General features: G+C 37.7%; 1 protein-coding gene across 1 annotated transcript in view; it reads right to left on the bottom strand.

Moving 5' to 3' along the window:
• Positions 1-6,220: 6,220 nt before the first annotated feature.
• The window catches only part of CD81 (CD81 molecule), a 62,420-nt gene continuing 52,341 nt past the window's right edge, over positions 6,221-16,299 (bottom strand). The window contains exons 6-8 of the mRNA XM_026668277.2: positions 13,957-14,028; positions 11,814-11,903; positions 6,221-10,858 (exon numbers count right to left, since the gene is read on the bottom strand). Of these exons, the coding sequence (XP_026524062.1) occupies positions 10,796-10,858; positions 11,814-11,903; positions 13,957-14,028 (225 nt within the window). The 3' untranslated portion in view covers positions 6,221-10,795. The remainder of the gene's footprint in view (positions 10,859-11,813; positions 11,904-13,956; positions 14,029-16,299) is intronic.

Raw genomic sequence — 16,299 nt, 5'->3', positions numbered from 1 at the left:
TACAGTACTATTGCCGGAGCCAGAGTATCCGACTTACAGTTAACGGTGCAGAGAAAACTGCTACAGCTTTTGGATGCTTTGTACAGCCTCGCTATCGATATAATAATAAATGCAGTTTACTAAGTTTATTTTATTTCCTTTTATGCTAGAGTTCGGAGAGTTAATTTAGATTTAGGTTTGCAAAAACGTTTTTTTGATGACTGCTTCCATTTGTCCAGAAATTTAGCAGTGCATTTCATCAGCCAGGGACTCAAGATCTGAAAGCGCCACTGTGGTTTCGGGATCAAAACTGGCAATGGGAGACCCACATTTTAAGTCCATCTATGGAAACTCAAAGGTAGTTTTGCAAAAGTCATTCTTGGATACAGCACCTTATTAATTATTATTTATTTATTTATTTATTTATTTATTTATTTATTTATTCATTATTTATTTATTTATTTATTTATTTATTTATTTATTTATTTTTTATTTATTTATTTATTTATTTATTTATTTGATTTGCCAATTGTTTACAAGATAATAAGTATAAGTGTATACATAGTTGTGAATACATGAAATGGGTACATATAAGAAAAATAAAAGAAGAATAAGAGAAACAATAGGACAGGGACGGTAGGCACGTTGGTGCGCTTATGCACGCCCCCTACAGACCTCTTAGGAAAGGGGTGAGGTCAATATAAAATTCTGTTGGCAGCGGTGGGATCGAACCCACGCCATCGAAATCTGGAAGAGACAAGTCGAAATGACCTCAATAATTAGATCAGATTTCAGAGCTGCAGCCTAGACTGTGAAGATGAAAAACCATCCTGAAGAAGATTTTTTCCCCCCAAATTTTATTTGGCAACTAAACTGTGAAAAGTTCTTAAGATCGAAAAGCTGGTGGTCTTCAGGTTATCCTCATAAAGACATTAATACAAACTAGAAGTGAAAACAATAATAAAAAAAATACAAGGAAAAATATATAGAAACAACCTACAGAAAAGCCCCAACCCTCATGTGCAAGCCCATGTTTTCTTCACTTCCTCTTTACTAATAAATACTTCATCTCATAATCAGCAAATCAAGAAAGTCACATCTTAATCCTGTTATCAGCAAAAGGTCCAAACAGAATGCTAGGATTTTAATATTAATTAGCATATATAAAACTCAGCATTCCAATCACAACTCTTTAACTGTAACAAAATCTCTCTTAAAAGGAATAAAATGGTCTCAATATCCTAATATAAACAAAAGAAAACCAAAGTGTACATAACAAAAACCATTTCTCCTTAACAAAAGTAAACTCCAATACATATTTTTCCCAATTCAAATATCAACAGTTCTAAAAAAATTCCCAATCCAATTTATCCAGTTCAAATTTTAATTACATCTCTGCTCTAAACTATAAACATCCACATTTTACAAATACCAATATCCTAATATAAATGAACTATTATAATTTAACTTAAAGAATAATTTATCTGTAAAAAAGTTTTATAAAATTCCTTACTTTAATAAAAAAAGAAACAGTTAACATAAATATTTTTTTTCCATACAAAACTATCTTTTTCTGTAATCCATTTAGGTGGTTGTTGATACTTGTTACAGCTTTCTTTAGCACTTTAAGCAGTCCTTTGTAAATCCAACAAAAGGAAGTTATTGAAATTGTTCTCTGGGATTATAATTTTTAATTCCTTCTTAATTTTTAAAACCATAGTCAGTTTTCTCTTTATATCTGGTGACAAATTTTTATTCAGAGTCTCCTTCATACTTTTGTAGGGTAAATTTTGCTGCATATATTGTTCTGTAACACCATCAGGGAATAAACTGTTCTCAAGAAGACACAATATCTGACATAATTGAATTAAATTCATGAAGCAGGTCCCTGTTCCTCAAAGATGCCTCAAAATGCCATTATAGATTATTTGTCTTGTTACATCTCCAATCTCAAAAACAATTTTTCGTTCTTGCAAGCAAGCATACATTTACCTTTAAAAAATAGTTTCAAAGTTTTAATATTCAAAGTCCAAAGCTCAGTGTTTTCTGACCCTATAAAACTTAGAGGCCAAAAACTTGTCTTGCTTTTTGCTGTTCATTTTGAGTTTTAAAAGATTATAAAAATAAATTTTCAAATAACTTTTACTGAGGATTGATGGCACTCACCTGATATTTCCAACTTTGTCATTTTGCGGGTGTCTAACTCAGGGGTGGGATTCTACCAGTTTGCTCCTATTCGCTAGAACCGATTGTTAACATTCTAAGCAGTTCAGAGAACCAGTTGTTAGAAGAAATTACTGGCCTAATCCTGTAAGGAAGGCAGGAAGGAAACATTCTGGTGTTGCTTACAGAAACTGCCTCTCCGTTAACCCTTATTACATTTTTGGCAGGACTAGACTTTCTGTCTCAGGAACTTCTCTGGAGTTTTTTCCCCCTTCTTTGCTGGTACTTTGCTTGTGTGGAGTGACCATTCAAGGTTACAATGGCACTGAAAAAAGTGACTTATGACTGTTGCAGCATCCCCACAGTCATGAGGCCAGGCGAGGAGATGCGTGCCTCAATGTGAGAGATATTGAGTTGGCCACGGCCAGCCAGTCACATGTCCACCAAGCCACATCCACCCAGTCACATGATCACCAAGCCACGTCCACCAACTAAGCCACACCCACAGAACCGGTTGTTAAAAAATTTGAATCCCACCCTGGTCTAACTTTATTGAAGCCATTAATAGGCAATTTCTGAAAATAGTTAGCAAGAGAAGTGCGCAAACTTACTACCCTTTAAAGAGCTCTATTTGCAGCTGGAGTAAATATGGTGAATCCACCCCCTCCTGTGTCCCAATTACCCTCCACCAGGAATCGCTGACTTATGGTCCATTTATGAGGAAGAGGAGCAACTGTAAGAAATAGTTTGGGTGATTTCACGTCTCTGTTTGATCCAGAGAGGATTGTTAGTACTGCTAGTGTCAACTCTGCTTTTCTTCCAGTCTGCCATTTCCTCCTTGAAGTCCTTCCTCAGACTATGTGTCTTGAAGATTAAGTTGTACAATTGAGATTGCAAACAATTGATCGATTTGGCTTAAAAAATGATTTTTTTTCATTATCTCTTATATCAATAGCTTTTCTATAACTGGCATCTCTATTTCAATCTATATGTTGTTTGATGGTTGTTTGTAAGATGAGCTATTTTTCATATTCATTCAGTAGCAACAGTGGAAAGTAATCATCTGGTTTTTTTTGGAAAAAAAAATCAGTGGAAATCTTTAGAGGTTTTTCCAGAGGATCCAGTCCTCAGTCATTTGGTACATTTTCCCATTCACAAAATACCAAAAATAAAAATCAAAATCAAATTTCACTGCCATTGAAATGGAGCTACATACTGATAATAGAGCAGAAGTCAGTAACTTGGTGTCTTCTATGGTTTTTTGCACTATACTTCTTGATATTCCTATTGATTAGAGAAAAGAGAAGAGCCTCTCTGCCAAAGCTCTTGCCCTTTGGAATATCATATCCCCTGTGGTGGGATTGTCTTCCACTCTCCTGACTTTTCATAAGACTCTTAAAACCTGGTTCTGCCAAATGGCTTGGGGTACCAATGGAGGAGTTTTACACTGGAGGTCGCTGACTTAGTAAAGGCTAAACATACCTTCCCCCTCCCCATTTATCCATCTGCATTCTCCATCTTGTGTTTTGTCTGCTCTGTCATTTTATATCTAATGATTTTAATGTTTCTTTTAATGTTTATTATGCCGTAAGCCACCCAGTTTTTGAAACAAGATGGGCAGCAAATAAATTTAATAAATTTATTTCTATCATACAGTATATGCTATTAAAGATACAGGAATGCATGGCAAGGATAGTGTATAAACAATGAGGGATAGAGACTTTAATATTCTTTAAAAAGTTTAGATTCAGAGGCTTCCATAACTAGGCTCAGCAAGTGTAAGTTTTTAATTGATCTGAATTTCTAATTTAAAATGGAGGGATGTCCTTTCTTCCATTTTGAAATCAACTACATTATGTTGATTTGTCTATGCTATTTCGATGTTGAAATCACTACCAGAAAAGGCATTTGGTCTTTTGAACTGCTTCCAGGGCAGTTAATTTATTTGGATAACTTCATTAAGCAAAGCCTTGTTTGGGTGTTATAATAGTTGAGACCAAGGTATCAACTCTATTCCTTTCTCTAATTTAGCAGTTCAGTAGGACATGAAAATTAATCACACAACATTTTGTAATCTTCATTTTGTTACTTTTGCAATTCTCTTTCTTTTAGGTTCAAGGAAGATCAAGAGTAATTGGGACATATAATTTTGAACAGACCCAATAATACAGAATATTAGCTTTTAGTATTAATGGTAGTATCCAGGGGTGAGGGTGGGGGTTAGGATAATGGGAAGCCACGTCCTCCAAAATGGCATCGTAATAATGAAAGCAAAGCCAAAGCAGAGCCCAAAGTCTCCTCTGCCATAACTACCAGTTGTCTTTGGAAATTCTCAGGTCGTGGTTGTCCCCAAGGTGCTTTTTCCCAAAGGCAACTGGACTTCCTTGAAGTTTTTTTCCTTTGAAAATGTTTCACTTCTTATCCAAGAAGCTTCTTCAGTTGATCCATGATCCAAAGGTTAAGCAAGAATCATCTTAGGTCAGCCAAGTCAGTTAAGCTGATAGATCTTGAGTGGAAAAAACACCAGAACTATAAAGGACAGGGAAATCAAAGTCTTGAAAGCGTTAGAATCTCAACAAGTCGAAGAACTTGTGGATGGGAAGCATAGTTTCTGTTGGGAACATCATCTCCACTCACCAAATTATTCCCTTCGTAGTATAGAACAGTGGGACCACTGGATGTCTTACTCCCCCATCTCTATTTTAGTTATGTACATAAAAGGTTTAAAACTGGAACAATTAGCTATACTTTTCCAAAATTATTCCCCCTTTTAATACACACTGATCAGCAAACTTTTAATTCACTAGATACATTCTTTGTTCAGACTTCACCCTCACAAAAGGCTTGTGAATTAAATATAATTTGCACAATTATTTGAAATGTCATTGTTGCTAGTTAATTATATGAATGGCTGCAAACAACAAGCAATAAATCTGGATTTAAGGGACACTCTGAAGTGGAGCATAAAACCAGTTTATTGTACTTGGTAATCAAATGGTGAATAAAGCTGGAGTTCTCTCACTTTAAGTGGGCCACTTACTTGAACAGAACCAAGATTTGAGAATTATATTTAGTGGTAATTGTATGCCAGACAGTATGTATGTACTTGTATGAACAAACAAGTGTAAAAGTCCAGTTTAAAAAAGTCCAGTTTAAATTTCTTTTCTTATATTTCAGGTTATTCAGATTTCTGAAGCTGAACAGAAAACTAGTTTCTTCCTTCATATGTTTCTGCAGTTTCTATCAACTTTGTTCTTGATATATCCTTCTGGAGATGTTTAACACAACTGGGCTTTCTGACACAGGACATACTGGAGTCATCTTACACAATACCAGGATGAAGCATACTTGAGTTTCAATGTAAATTCAATTTTTACATATATTTTGGGGAATAGGAAGTGGACTGTTGTTAAACAGGAAAAAAGTATATAAAGAGCAAAGTGAAATTGGATTTCATCCAGAATGTGGGTTAGCACACCCATACTAAGCCAAGAGTAAATTTAACAATGTACCATTTTGGCTGCTTAAATTATTTGTTTTAAAAGTTATTTTGAGAGATATTTTAACATTCAATAAATAAACAGGACAACAGTAAATAGATGTGATTTGAGGGCACAAGACTAGCCAAACAATAAGAGTGAGATGGGAAGTGGCAAGATTTGTTCTGCAAGAGAAAAAAAACTCCATTTGCAGGATCCCGACTCCATGTTTTGCCCTTAGATTTGAAAGGTTTGTTGTTAGTGTTTGTACCTCGCTATAACAACATTCTTCAAATATCTACAATTTACCACACAAGTAAAAGATCGACCACTTTGGAAAAGTAGACGCTGCACTTACCCTCTAATTAAACATACAGAATCTTGAGCATAGATGGAGTTTTAGGCTTTTCTAAGAAATAAGCAAGATTAAATGGAAATGGCTAACAGCTGTGGTGCCCTTCCTGTATCTTTTGGCCTGTGTCCCCTTGTTTTTTATTCCCAGGGCTGTCTCTGCTATTGACAGAGAGATGTGATAGTTGAAGTACTCAGGTGTTATGATTGACTGGTTGTTAAAAAAAAGAGAGTTTCCTAGCACAACACACGCTAGAGAAAATGTTTATTGAAATATTCAAAAGTAAAAAAAAAAAAAGCCAAAGAAGAAAAGTTAACATAGCTTGTGACAGGTTCTCTTATATAAAACAAAACAAAGCATTCAGTTCCATGTTGCCAGCAGCTCAATTTGGCCTCCCAGTATAGTATACTGACCTTCCACAATCTGGTCCCCTCCAGAATAATGGATTTCACTTCTTAGAATCCCCCAAACATTGCAAAGAAAGGATTGAGAAAGTTTACCCTCCTTACATAAGCAGTCTTAAAAGAGCATGTTGACTTTGCACTGGCTTTTAATAAGGCATTTTTTTTCTCTATCATAATTTTTTCCCTCCCTCCCACCCTTCCCCAAGCATCTTAAAAAATTAAGACTGAGGCATATCCATATTCCAATTTTGCCAATTTACATCATCTGGGACCCATAACCAGGATGAATTTTCTTAGATCAAACACAAATTCTTGTGAAGATAAAGCTTCAGTTTGTTGAACTTGGCTCCAATTGGCATGAAGCCTTCGTTCTGTCTAAGCCGTTCATCTCATTTTAGAAATGAACATTTTCCATTCTCCACTTTCCTCCAAACATTAGAGCCATACTGAGAAAGATTCCCCTCGCTTCTATTCCTTCAATCTCAACATAGGCACTTTTATGGCTTGATTTTTATGGCAGATGGTACCACACATGGGATACTTCATTAGCCAATTTGTCAGCCAGTTTTTGAATCTGGAAGGCATCTGTATCTCTTTTGCTAATCCTTCAGCTCTTTGTAGACAGATTAAAGAAACAGATCCTGTCATTACTGGTACTGAAAAAGGACTTAGGCACATTTACACAAACAGCAGTTCACACAATATGACTGATCAGACTGCATCATTTCAGACAGCATGCACGTGCGTGCTCTGCTAGACGGAGGGAGGGGAATCTACATACGGGGTGGGGGAACCCCAATGTATCAAGAAAAAGCTCTCCATCATCTGGTTTTCAATATATGAATTTCATTTCTGTAAATCATTTGTCAGCTGCAGCTTGAAGTAATAAGAGCGGGTAGCTTGTTTTCCAATGGGATCTTCAGTTTCTCTAGACTAGATATAATCAATCTGGTATCTTCCAGATGTTTTGGACTGCAACTCCCATCAGACCCAGCACAAAAGCAAAGAATCTTGGGAGTAGAAATTCAAAACAGCTGGAAGACACTTCTTATCCTCTCTGTTGTTGACTAAGCATTACAAACTGCTTGTTTTGGAAATGTTGTGTACAGTCACGCTGCTCAAGTCAACCAAATTGGCTCAATTGCTACTCAATTTTCTTTTTTTAGAAAGGGAATTTGATTCTGTGAATCAAGAAATCAAACTTGTGAACACTTTTGCTTTTCTAATCCCAGGAGCAAAAGCAACATACTTGCCTTTTTTTTTTTTTTTAATAAAAAGTACATATTAAAAAATCTAGCAGTCTCCACAATACTTGATTTAGAGAGGTACACATTCAATATATTGCACAAAAAGCATTTTGCTTCTAACAAAAACTTCTAAAATGGCAGATATCTTTTTAAGCATCCCCTTCTCTTTGCCATTTCATGCAAATAGGCAGGTTTTGCCAACAACCTGGAGAAAAAACTTCCTTAATTTTCTTTTGGCCTATTAACATTTATATTGAGCCAGGACATCCAATCATCATTATCTATACCAGTATTTACCAACCTCAACAACTTTTAAAGCTCAAGCATGCTGGCTGGGGAATTCAGGGAGTTGGAAGTCCACACATCTTAAAAGTTTCTAAGTTTGAAAACACTGGCCTACACCACACTTTCTATTTAAAAAGTGTCCTTTGCTCAAAGCTAACTTTTTGTCCTAATAATGCACTTAATCCATTTCAGTTGCTAGAGGACAGAGTAATTAATCTTCAAAAGAGAACTCTGGCTGCTTACATATCACCAACTGAACACTGAACAATATTCAAATACGATATAGGAAAAACAAGACAGACTATTTAGTTGTACATTTATACACATTTCTCATGGACACCCAATAAAAGGCTGTGAGTTACACATATCCATTCTGTACTCTGGTGATCCCAATGCACATGCACACGCACAGACAATATATGTATGTAGATAAAATGTACATGCACAAGTGGTACCTAGGATTTGTACATATAGTGTAGTCTACTATATTGGACCATGTAACCCCAAAGCCTTTGAAAACTGGCAGAATCAATTTTGCTTTTCGTGCATGCAATGTTGACATTCAGGGCAGTGTTGCTTTAAGGCTATTTCTAAGGCTAAAAGATGTCTTCCTCATTTCCTGCAAGCATAATCAACAAGGCTCTTGAGACATAGTTTCCTAAGGATGCCAGAAACAAAATGTTTTTTGATTTGGGATAGATATTTAAAGAACCCCTATGGAGGAATTGAATCTGATTGCTGCCTACACCAGAAAGCGAGAACAAGAGGCAGTGTGTGGTGGGACCGAGAGAAATAAATGTCTAATCAACAGAGTCATTTTCTGATCTGTCTTGTGTACCTTGAGATTCTAATTTACAGATTGTTATATTTGCTTTGCCTGCCTGAAGGGAAAACTATTTTTTACTTCAAATAATTTACCTTAAAGAGACAAGAATACAGTCAAGGAGGCAGTTAAGTCCCCCACCCCCTTTCTTTCAATGGGAAGAGACTAGTATTTTTTACTTCAGAATTGTCTTCCTTTTAGGTAAATGTGGATTGATTCAGTTCACATCCAGCTCATTTGTTCTAACTACTATTTTAAAGGACACTGAATCTACTGCAGCTGATGTGGTACGGCAGAAGAAACCAAGATTAAAATGATTTCTTCAAGAACAGCATGAAAACAGTGTGGAAGATAAACTTGAGGAACTAAGAAGTGGTAAATGGGATAAGATTATATCTGTATTAGTGAATTCTGTATTTCAAAGTCAAAACTATGCATATCGCCATTCTATGGCATAGTGAATATTCCCTGATTGGGAACTTCCAGATGTATTGGACAACAATTGTCCCAGATGATACAATTGTCAAACATCTGAAAGCTAACAGAAAATAGAGTTAGCAGAACTGGGGAAAGAACAAGACAATTTCCAGTTTTGAACTAAGGATGGATAAGTGGAAAAGAATGGTCAGAAATCATAAAGCAAATCAAAGACAAGATCATTTTGTAAACTCTCAGCTGGATAGATATGAAAAGAGGTATCTATACGGAAACATGATGGATGAGGTTAGGAGTTCTGGAAAACTGCCCAGCTCATAGTTTTCTTGTTCTATTTCTGGTGTGTGGATGAGGAAACAGGGATCTGCAGGGAATGGGACAAACAATGAGGTGCATGTGATGATGCAAAAACCTTGTGATTTGGGTAATTGGGTCTGATGCCAGAACACAAGTATGGAAAGCTTAGGTTTGCTCTGTGACGATGCAATTTAAAAAAATATTTCTTTGTTATAACGATTTGTACAGGTTGCCTACTGGAAAACAGATTCAAAGTTTTACTTTTGGGGTCATACCCCTATTTATGTATCTTGAGCAACATTATTTAGCTTTATTCAAAGTCTTTTCAATGACACAGAATAGTTGCTTTCTTATAAACCAACAAATTACATTTAATGAACAGGCTTCCAGAAATTATTTAATTGGTTCCCCCCAATAATTATGTTTGGCATTAGAATACTACACATCTACCAAGCAAACCTTAGGCAATATTTGCAGTGGAAGTAATAATGTAAGCAATGTGGGTGTTAAGATATTGAAAGAGTGTATATTCTGTTATTAGACCTACATCTAAAAAACAGAGAGAGAGAATTATATCAAAATTAAAAACCAGGTTGGGGGCTAACTCTTCCTTTCTGTAAATTAGTATTTTGTGAAGATTTGTGACTTGGATTCTTGCTTTGTCTCCAGGAAACATAATGGGCATCAAGGTAATAGATTTATGCAAAAATTGGTTAAAATATTTTTTTAATGAAGGTGGGGTTATTATTATAAAAAATACTGACAAATGTGCATGTTTAGTAACAGAATAGAAAAACAGTTTAATTCTGCTCAGGGACTCTTGTACATTTATGCTCACACATTTAGTCCAAGAATCCAAGAGTTCTTATAATCAAGACAAAAAAGTTGGAACAGGAAGATTTTACTTTAATCTCCACCAGAGGACAAAAAAAGCAAAACACTTTCCACATTCCTCATAAGGATAAACCCCTTGAAGAATAAATTCTTAAATTCCCCTCTTGATAAAATGGCTGAGAAGAGGGAGAGAAATGCTATTTTAATAAAAGCCCGGAACCACCAGCAGGATAGCTTTTTTTTTTTTAATAACCCATAAATTGGTGTGTAACTAATTTTTGCCACAAATATACAGAAAACTCCCCTTTCCCCCCATCCTTTAAAATGAACAAGAAGACTTCCAAGTAAGAATGATACGCTCCGTAGAATAATATCTGAAAAGTTATATACATAATTTTCTTTCTTTCTTTCTTTGTTACAAGTGTCTCCTGATCAGGCAGTGGCACTTCGGGTCACACTGGCACCACCACTCTGCACTCTTCTTCTTCCTCCTCTTCTCAATAGACAGAACTATTCCTAATGCCACAGCACAGCACCATGCTCAGGATCATCTCAAAGATCTGCAGGCCGAGAAAAAAAGACAAGGACAATGAGACTCCGGCCACACTACTGACAGTCCTCGACTTGCAACAGTTTGTTTAGTGACCATGCTAAATAATGTGGTTGTGTGACATTGCCTTTATGTCACTTAGCACCAGCAATCCCGGTCTCACTTGCTGTCACAAACTGAAGACTACCCTAAAGGAAACCTCTTCTAGAAGGAAACCAGCATGATAACAAAATCCATCATCTTCCATCAAAAAGGCAGAAAGGGATGCTTAATGTGCCCTGATTTCAAGGAGGGTGAGTCCCAGTTGTTTGTGTGAGTTGCTTGCCTGCAACAGCCTTTCCTCAACTTTTGTCCCTCCCAGATGCATTCTCAGCATGAATTCTCCTGTTTAGGAAATTCTGGAATTGATCTTCACACACTGAAGTGTATCCAACCTGGGAAAGGCTGAGCTAAAAGGTTCCCTTTCTCAGCCTTGCTGCCTGGAGGCCCAAGAGAAAGGCTTTTGCATGGTCAACCTGCAGCTTTTTCTGCCAGAGAAGGAGAAAATTAAGGAATGTTGGCAGAAGTGGCAGGGCCTCTTTTCCCTTCCCACATCAGCTTCCCCAGGGACAAAGATCCCTTGATAGATACAGGAAATTATCTTCACAGCCATCACAATCGAAGAGGGGAGTGGCGTGTCTGTTATTTCTTCTTAGCAAGACTGAATATTATTCAATGAAATGGAAAGAGCTCTTGAGTGTCTTTGCTTTCCAAGCTTATTCTTGGCAACAAATTCATCTTGGTAATAAACTCCCTTCCCCAATCCAAAACCTGGTGAACAGGATAATACATGATTGGAAGGTCAAGCTTCCCCCCACCCTTTTTTTTAACCTCTCAATGTCCAGCTACACAGAATTCCTGAAAGTGTGGCAATGTATTTTGCTCTTTGGGAACATTCCACTGTACACAACAAAGCCAGCACTTACCATGATTACAGCCACTACTATGGCAGCAATGCCAATCAAGTACAGCTTTCCAGAGAACAGCTCATCAATTTTAGAGTGACAACTGCTTAGCTGAAGTAAAAGAGTACAGATTTATTTATTAAATTTTCAGTATTGCTCTGGACAATTCACAATATAAAACATGCAACAATAAGAAACAAAATCAACATTTTTTCTGAAAAAACAAATTATATAGACAGAAACACACCTGGCAAGGAGACAATACTTATCTTGTCCCCAAGATCTTAGAGAGCAACCAGGTTTTCAAAGACATCATGTATATTTTAAGACCTATATAAATCTCTAGAATGATTTCCAGAGAGCAGGCTTTACAGTAGAGAAGACACACAACATGGCTCTTGATAGAAGACACTGTTTAATCAAAGGGAATTGGAGTGTGCCAGCTCTGCTAGTTTTTGTCTGCTGGGCAGAAACTATGAGACATACAGAGTTTCTCAGATATTTTGGCCCTGATGTCGTCTAGAACTTTACATGTGCATCTTGAATTGAACCTGGAAGCACCCTGGTATAACTCACAAGGCAATGATAGCACATGGGCACAATGAGGTATGCCCATGACTGCTTATGCTACTGCATTCTGGATCAGTTGGAGCATGAAGGGAGCCTTTAAGGGTCAGTGCCATGTAGTGTTCACTGCAGCAATCAAACTGCAAAGTGACCAGGGCATGAGTGATTGTCTGCTTCTCTTGATCAGGAAGGAGCATGTGGCCCTCAAGTTATGCAAATTCTTCTTGGCCACAGCTGCCACCTATTCTTCAAGCAGGAGATATGAGTGGAAGGTGATCTCCAGGTTGGCCACTAATTTTGATCAGAGATACCTAATCCCAATACTGAAGCTGGAGAATCCACAGATCTGGGGTAATCATAATATCCACAGCTACTCAGTCTTGGTAGGATTAAACTGGAGCTGGTTTAGTCTCCAGATGTTGGGACAAGAATTTTAACAGCATCACTTGACTAACCTGGAGTCAAGAAATAAAAGCTTTTGTTTCATCCTCCTCCTAGTCTTCCTTCTTTGAATTCAGATCTAAATATATCCTTTTTCTATTGCCATGAGCCAAGCTAACTGAAAGGAATACGAAGAGACATTACCAGGCTCCCTTCCCTGTCAGCAGACCAATTCAAATCAAATATCTCCTTTGGACAAGAGAACATCTTGGAAGAAAAGTAATTTTAAGCACATCATTAATAGAAATGGGGTTTATTTCAAAACTGTTTAATCTAACTTGTGCACGCATAAACTTAATCTTACAGACAACCACGTACACAGGCTGTTTCTTTCCATCTTGGCATTTAAAAGTGTATGAAGCTTACTGTTCTTCCCGCCCACTTTTGCAGCATGATAAATCACACCACCTAAAGTAGCATGAGACACTCAAAACGATTCTGCATAAAATGAATGTTTTGTTCCATATCTGAACCAAATTCATGGCGGGGGAAAAAACCACATGCATGTCTTGCTCTGAATTGGAACTGCCTTTAAATTTAAATTATTCTGCACATCCCTACATTGCATCACTACAACTTTAACCTAGAACCTCAAAGAACTTTAGACTCACTGAAAATTCTAACTGTGGGAATGGAAGACGTTAAGGCAGGAGTCCTCCCACAACAGCTGCTAGTGCTGTAAAACAAATAAGTAGAGAAATCACACAGAAGACGGCTTTGGCAATGGCTACAGAAGGCGTCTGTAATTTCTTCTGGATAACACAGCAAAACGCAGCATGTCTATACAATATATGTGGCTTTCTGCATCTGGATGCAGATGCTGTGGCTCAAATAATTTGGAAGGGGGAGGATTTAGAAAGCAAGAGTCATCAAATTCCAAGCAGCTCCCCAAATGCTTGCCCCATGGGATGTGTTGGGTGATTGGATCAGACCATTTTCAAACTCAATCTCATTACTGTCAGCCTCTCCCATCATATACATTTGATCTCATTCAGCTCAAATGCCAGAGAGCTATTTTCCTGATGGGTAGCCAATCAGACGAGAATGCTTAAGCCCCTTTTCCATGATTTCTTTCCAGCGTTTTGTTGAATTGGAAAAAAAATAAAATGGTCTAGTGGCGTCAATATATATATATATATATTGATGATTTCCTTACCTGTGTTATTTCTCTTAGAGTGCATTCACTGGCGATCAACGTTGACAAAGAATCTCTGCCACAGCAATTTAGCTAGGAGGGCGGGGATGGGGGAAGAGAGAGAAAAAGAAAAACAAATTAATTGTAAGTATTTTCTACAAATATTTTAAATTACATTTTTTTTCAAAGACCCCAATTTTCATCCTATGGTAATAACCTGAACTTTCCTCCTATTACTTATTCATCATCTGCAGTGAATTTGCATCATATCATGCAGGGATACAGGGGAGATTGTGTATCAGAATAGTTATAAAAGAGAGTTTTCAACCAGAAAGGAAACCAAATCCCTTGATTTTCAAAACTCTTAAAAGGCCGGAATCTCAAAAACAGGTAATAATAACTGGAAAATAATTTTTAAGTGAAATTATGTAGAAGCTAAGATCTCAATGAAGAGTTATACCCCACAAAGAAGAGCAGAATTATTTCCCTTCTCTTCCTTTTTTTATAAACAGATCACTATGCCATTAGAAACAGTCTAATAAAATGGAAGGTTTATGATTACAGGTAGTCCTTGACTTATGACCACAACTGAGCCCAAAATTTCTGTTACTAAATGAGAAATTGGTTAAGTCAGCTTTGCCTCATTTTACAACCTTTCTAACCACAGATGTTAAGGGAATCACAGCAAGCTACTAATACGGTTGTTAACTGAATCTGATTTCCTCATTGATTTTGCTTGTCAGAAGGTCACAAAAGGTGATCACGTGACTTCAAGACACAGCCGCCGCCAAAAATTATGAGCCAGTTGCCAGGCACTCCAATTTTGATGATGTGACCATGGGGATGCTGCACTGCTGTTGCAACTTGGAACAGTTAATAAATGAACGGTTGTAAGTCGAGGATTACCTATAACCCGGCTCTGCATGGGTGCATGTAAAATAATGCATACACCAACTAAAAGCCATAGAACCAGTGGTGGGATTCAATTTTTTTTAACTACTGGTTCTGTGGGCGTGTCTTGGTGGGTGTGGCAGGGGAAGGATACTGCAAAATCTCCATTCCCACCCCACTCCACTAACTTGCTTTCCAGCTCCCTTCTCCTGTGCAGGGCAACCAAAGAAGACCCAGCCAATCAGCTGGGACTCGATAGGAGGCAGAGAATAGATGGGGGCGGGGCTAGTCAGAGGTGGTATTTGCCAATTCTCCGAACTACTCAAAATTTCTGCTATCGGTTCTCCAGAACTGGTCAGAACCTGCTGAATACCACCTCTGCATAGAACCTGCTTGTTTATTCCTTATAGTAAATTCAGGACTTACCGACTTTCAAATTAGTCCAAACTACTCATATTTTTAAGTGAACTTTTTTCTTTTAATCAAAACTATATTTTATATTTACCCCAGTCATTTATTTTAATCCCATTAGCTTTATTCTTAGGTGTATTAGCAGGTGAAGGTTTTTAATATTTACTTTTTTTTTTTAGTTACAATTACTGTTTTGCTCTTTGTCATTTTCATTTTAATCACTCTTGTTCCATACGATCCATTTCTTCTTTGCAGAAGACTTTTTAAGGGAATATAAAGAACTAGGAGCCAAGTATGCCAAAGCAATCTGTCACTCATTTCTTTTACTTCAAAATACTGTTTGCAGTAGAAGCGCACCAGCACATGGAAGCAATGGCCCAAGTCTGTTGCCATCCATTTTTCTCGTGTTCATCACATGGGTTCAGGCAGTTCCTGGGTTAAGAATGTCCAATTGTCATGGATCTGCCACCCGACTCCTCTCCTGGCGCAGGTTCAGCGGAGGAGGAAGAATTTGAGTTGGCAAAGGAAAGCAGTGAAGCCATACAATGGCCAGGATTGGGGCTTGGAGGGTCTAGCCTGACAGAGCAGTCTCAGCTGGGTCAATCGGATGAACTACAGGCTGAGGGAAAATATTGTAAGTCACAGGACCAATGAGTTGGCCAGGAGGTGGGAGCAGCTGCCGGCTGTTAATGATGAGGAAGAAGTGGAGTCCACACCTCCTCCCGATCCAAGGACGTGTAGGGCAGAGAGGAGACAGGTGCAACACTAGATGGCCAGACTACTCACGAGGAGGCAACCTCACCCCTTGTGAAGGGACCCACTGGCATCACCTAGTTAATCTCTCCCTGAGGACTTGAGCTGGACCAATGTGCCCAAGTTCCTTGCCGTGCGTGTGCGTGCGCGCACGCTTGTGTTTGTGTGCCTTGTATCCATTGTGATCACCCAGGGTGGGATACAAAAGCAACAAAATCACAAAAACAGGTGAAGTCCCTTTAATTCCTTTAACTTGGCTTCAAAGGTCCAAATATCATTGACTGGAGAAAAAACTCCCCCACAAACAGT

The sequence above is a fragment of the Notechis scutatus genome, chromosome 1 (genome assembly GCF_049901735.1).
Source record: "Notechis scutatus isolate UNSWTSFEM ecotype Mainland chromosome 1, rNotScu1.2, whole genome shotgun sequence".
NCBI lineage: Eukaryota > Metazoa > Chordata > Lepidosauria > Squamata > Elapidae > Notechis > Notechis scutatus.
This window is presented reverse-complemented; position numbering and strand designations above follow the sequence as displayed.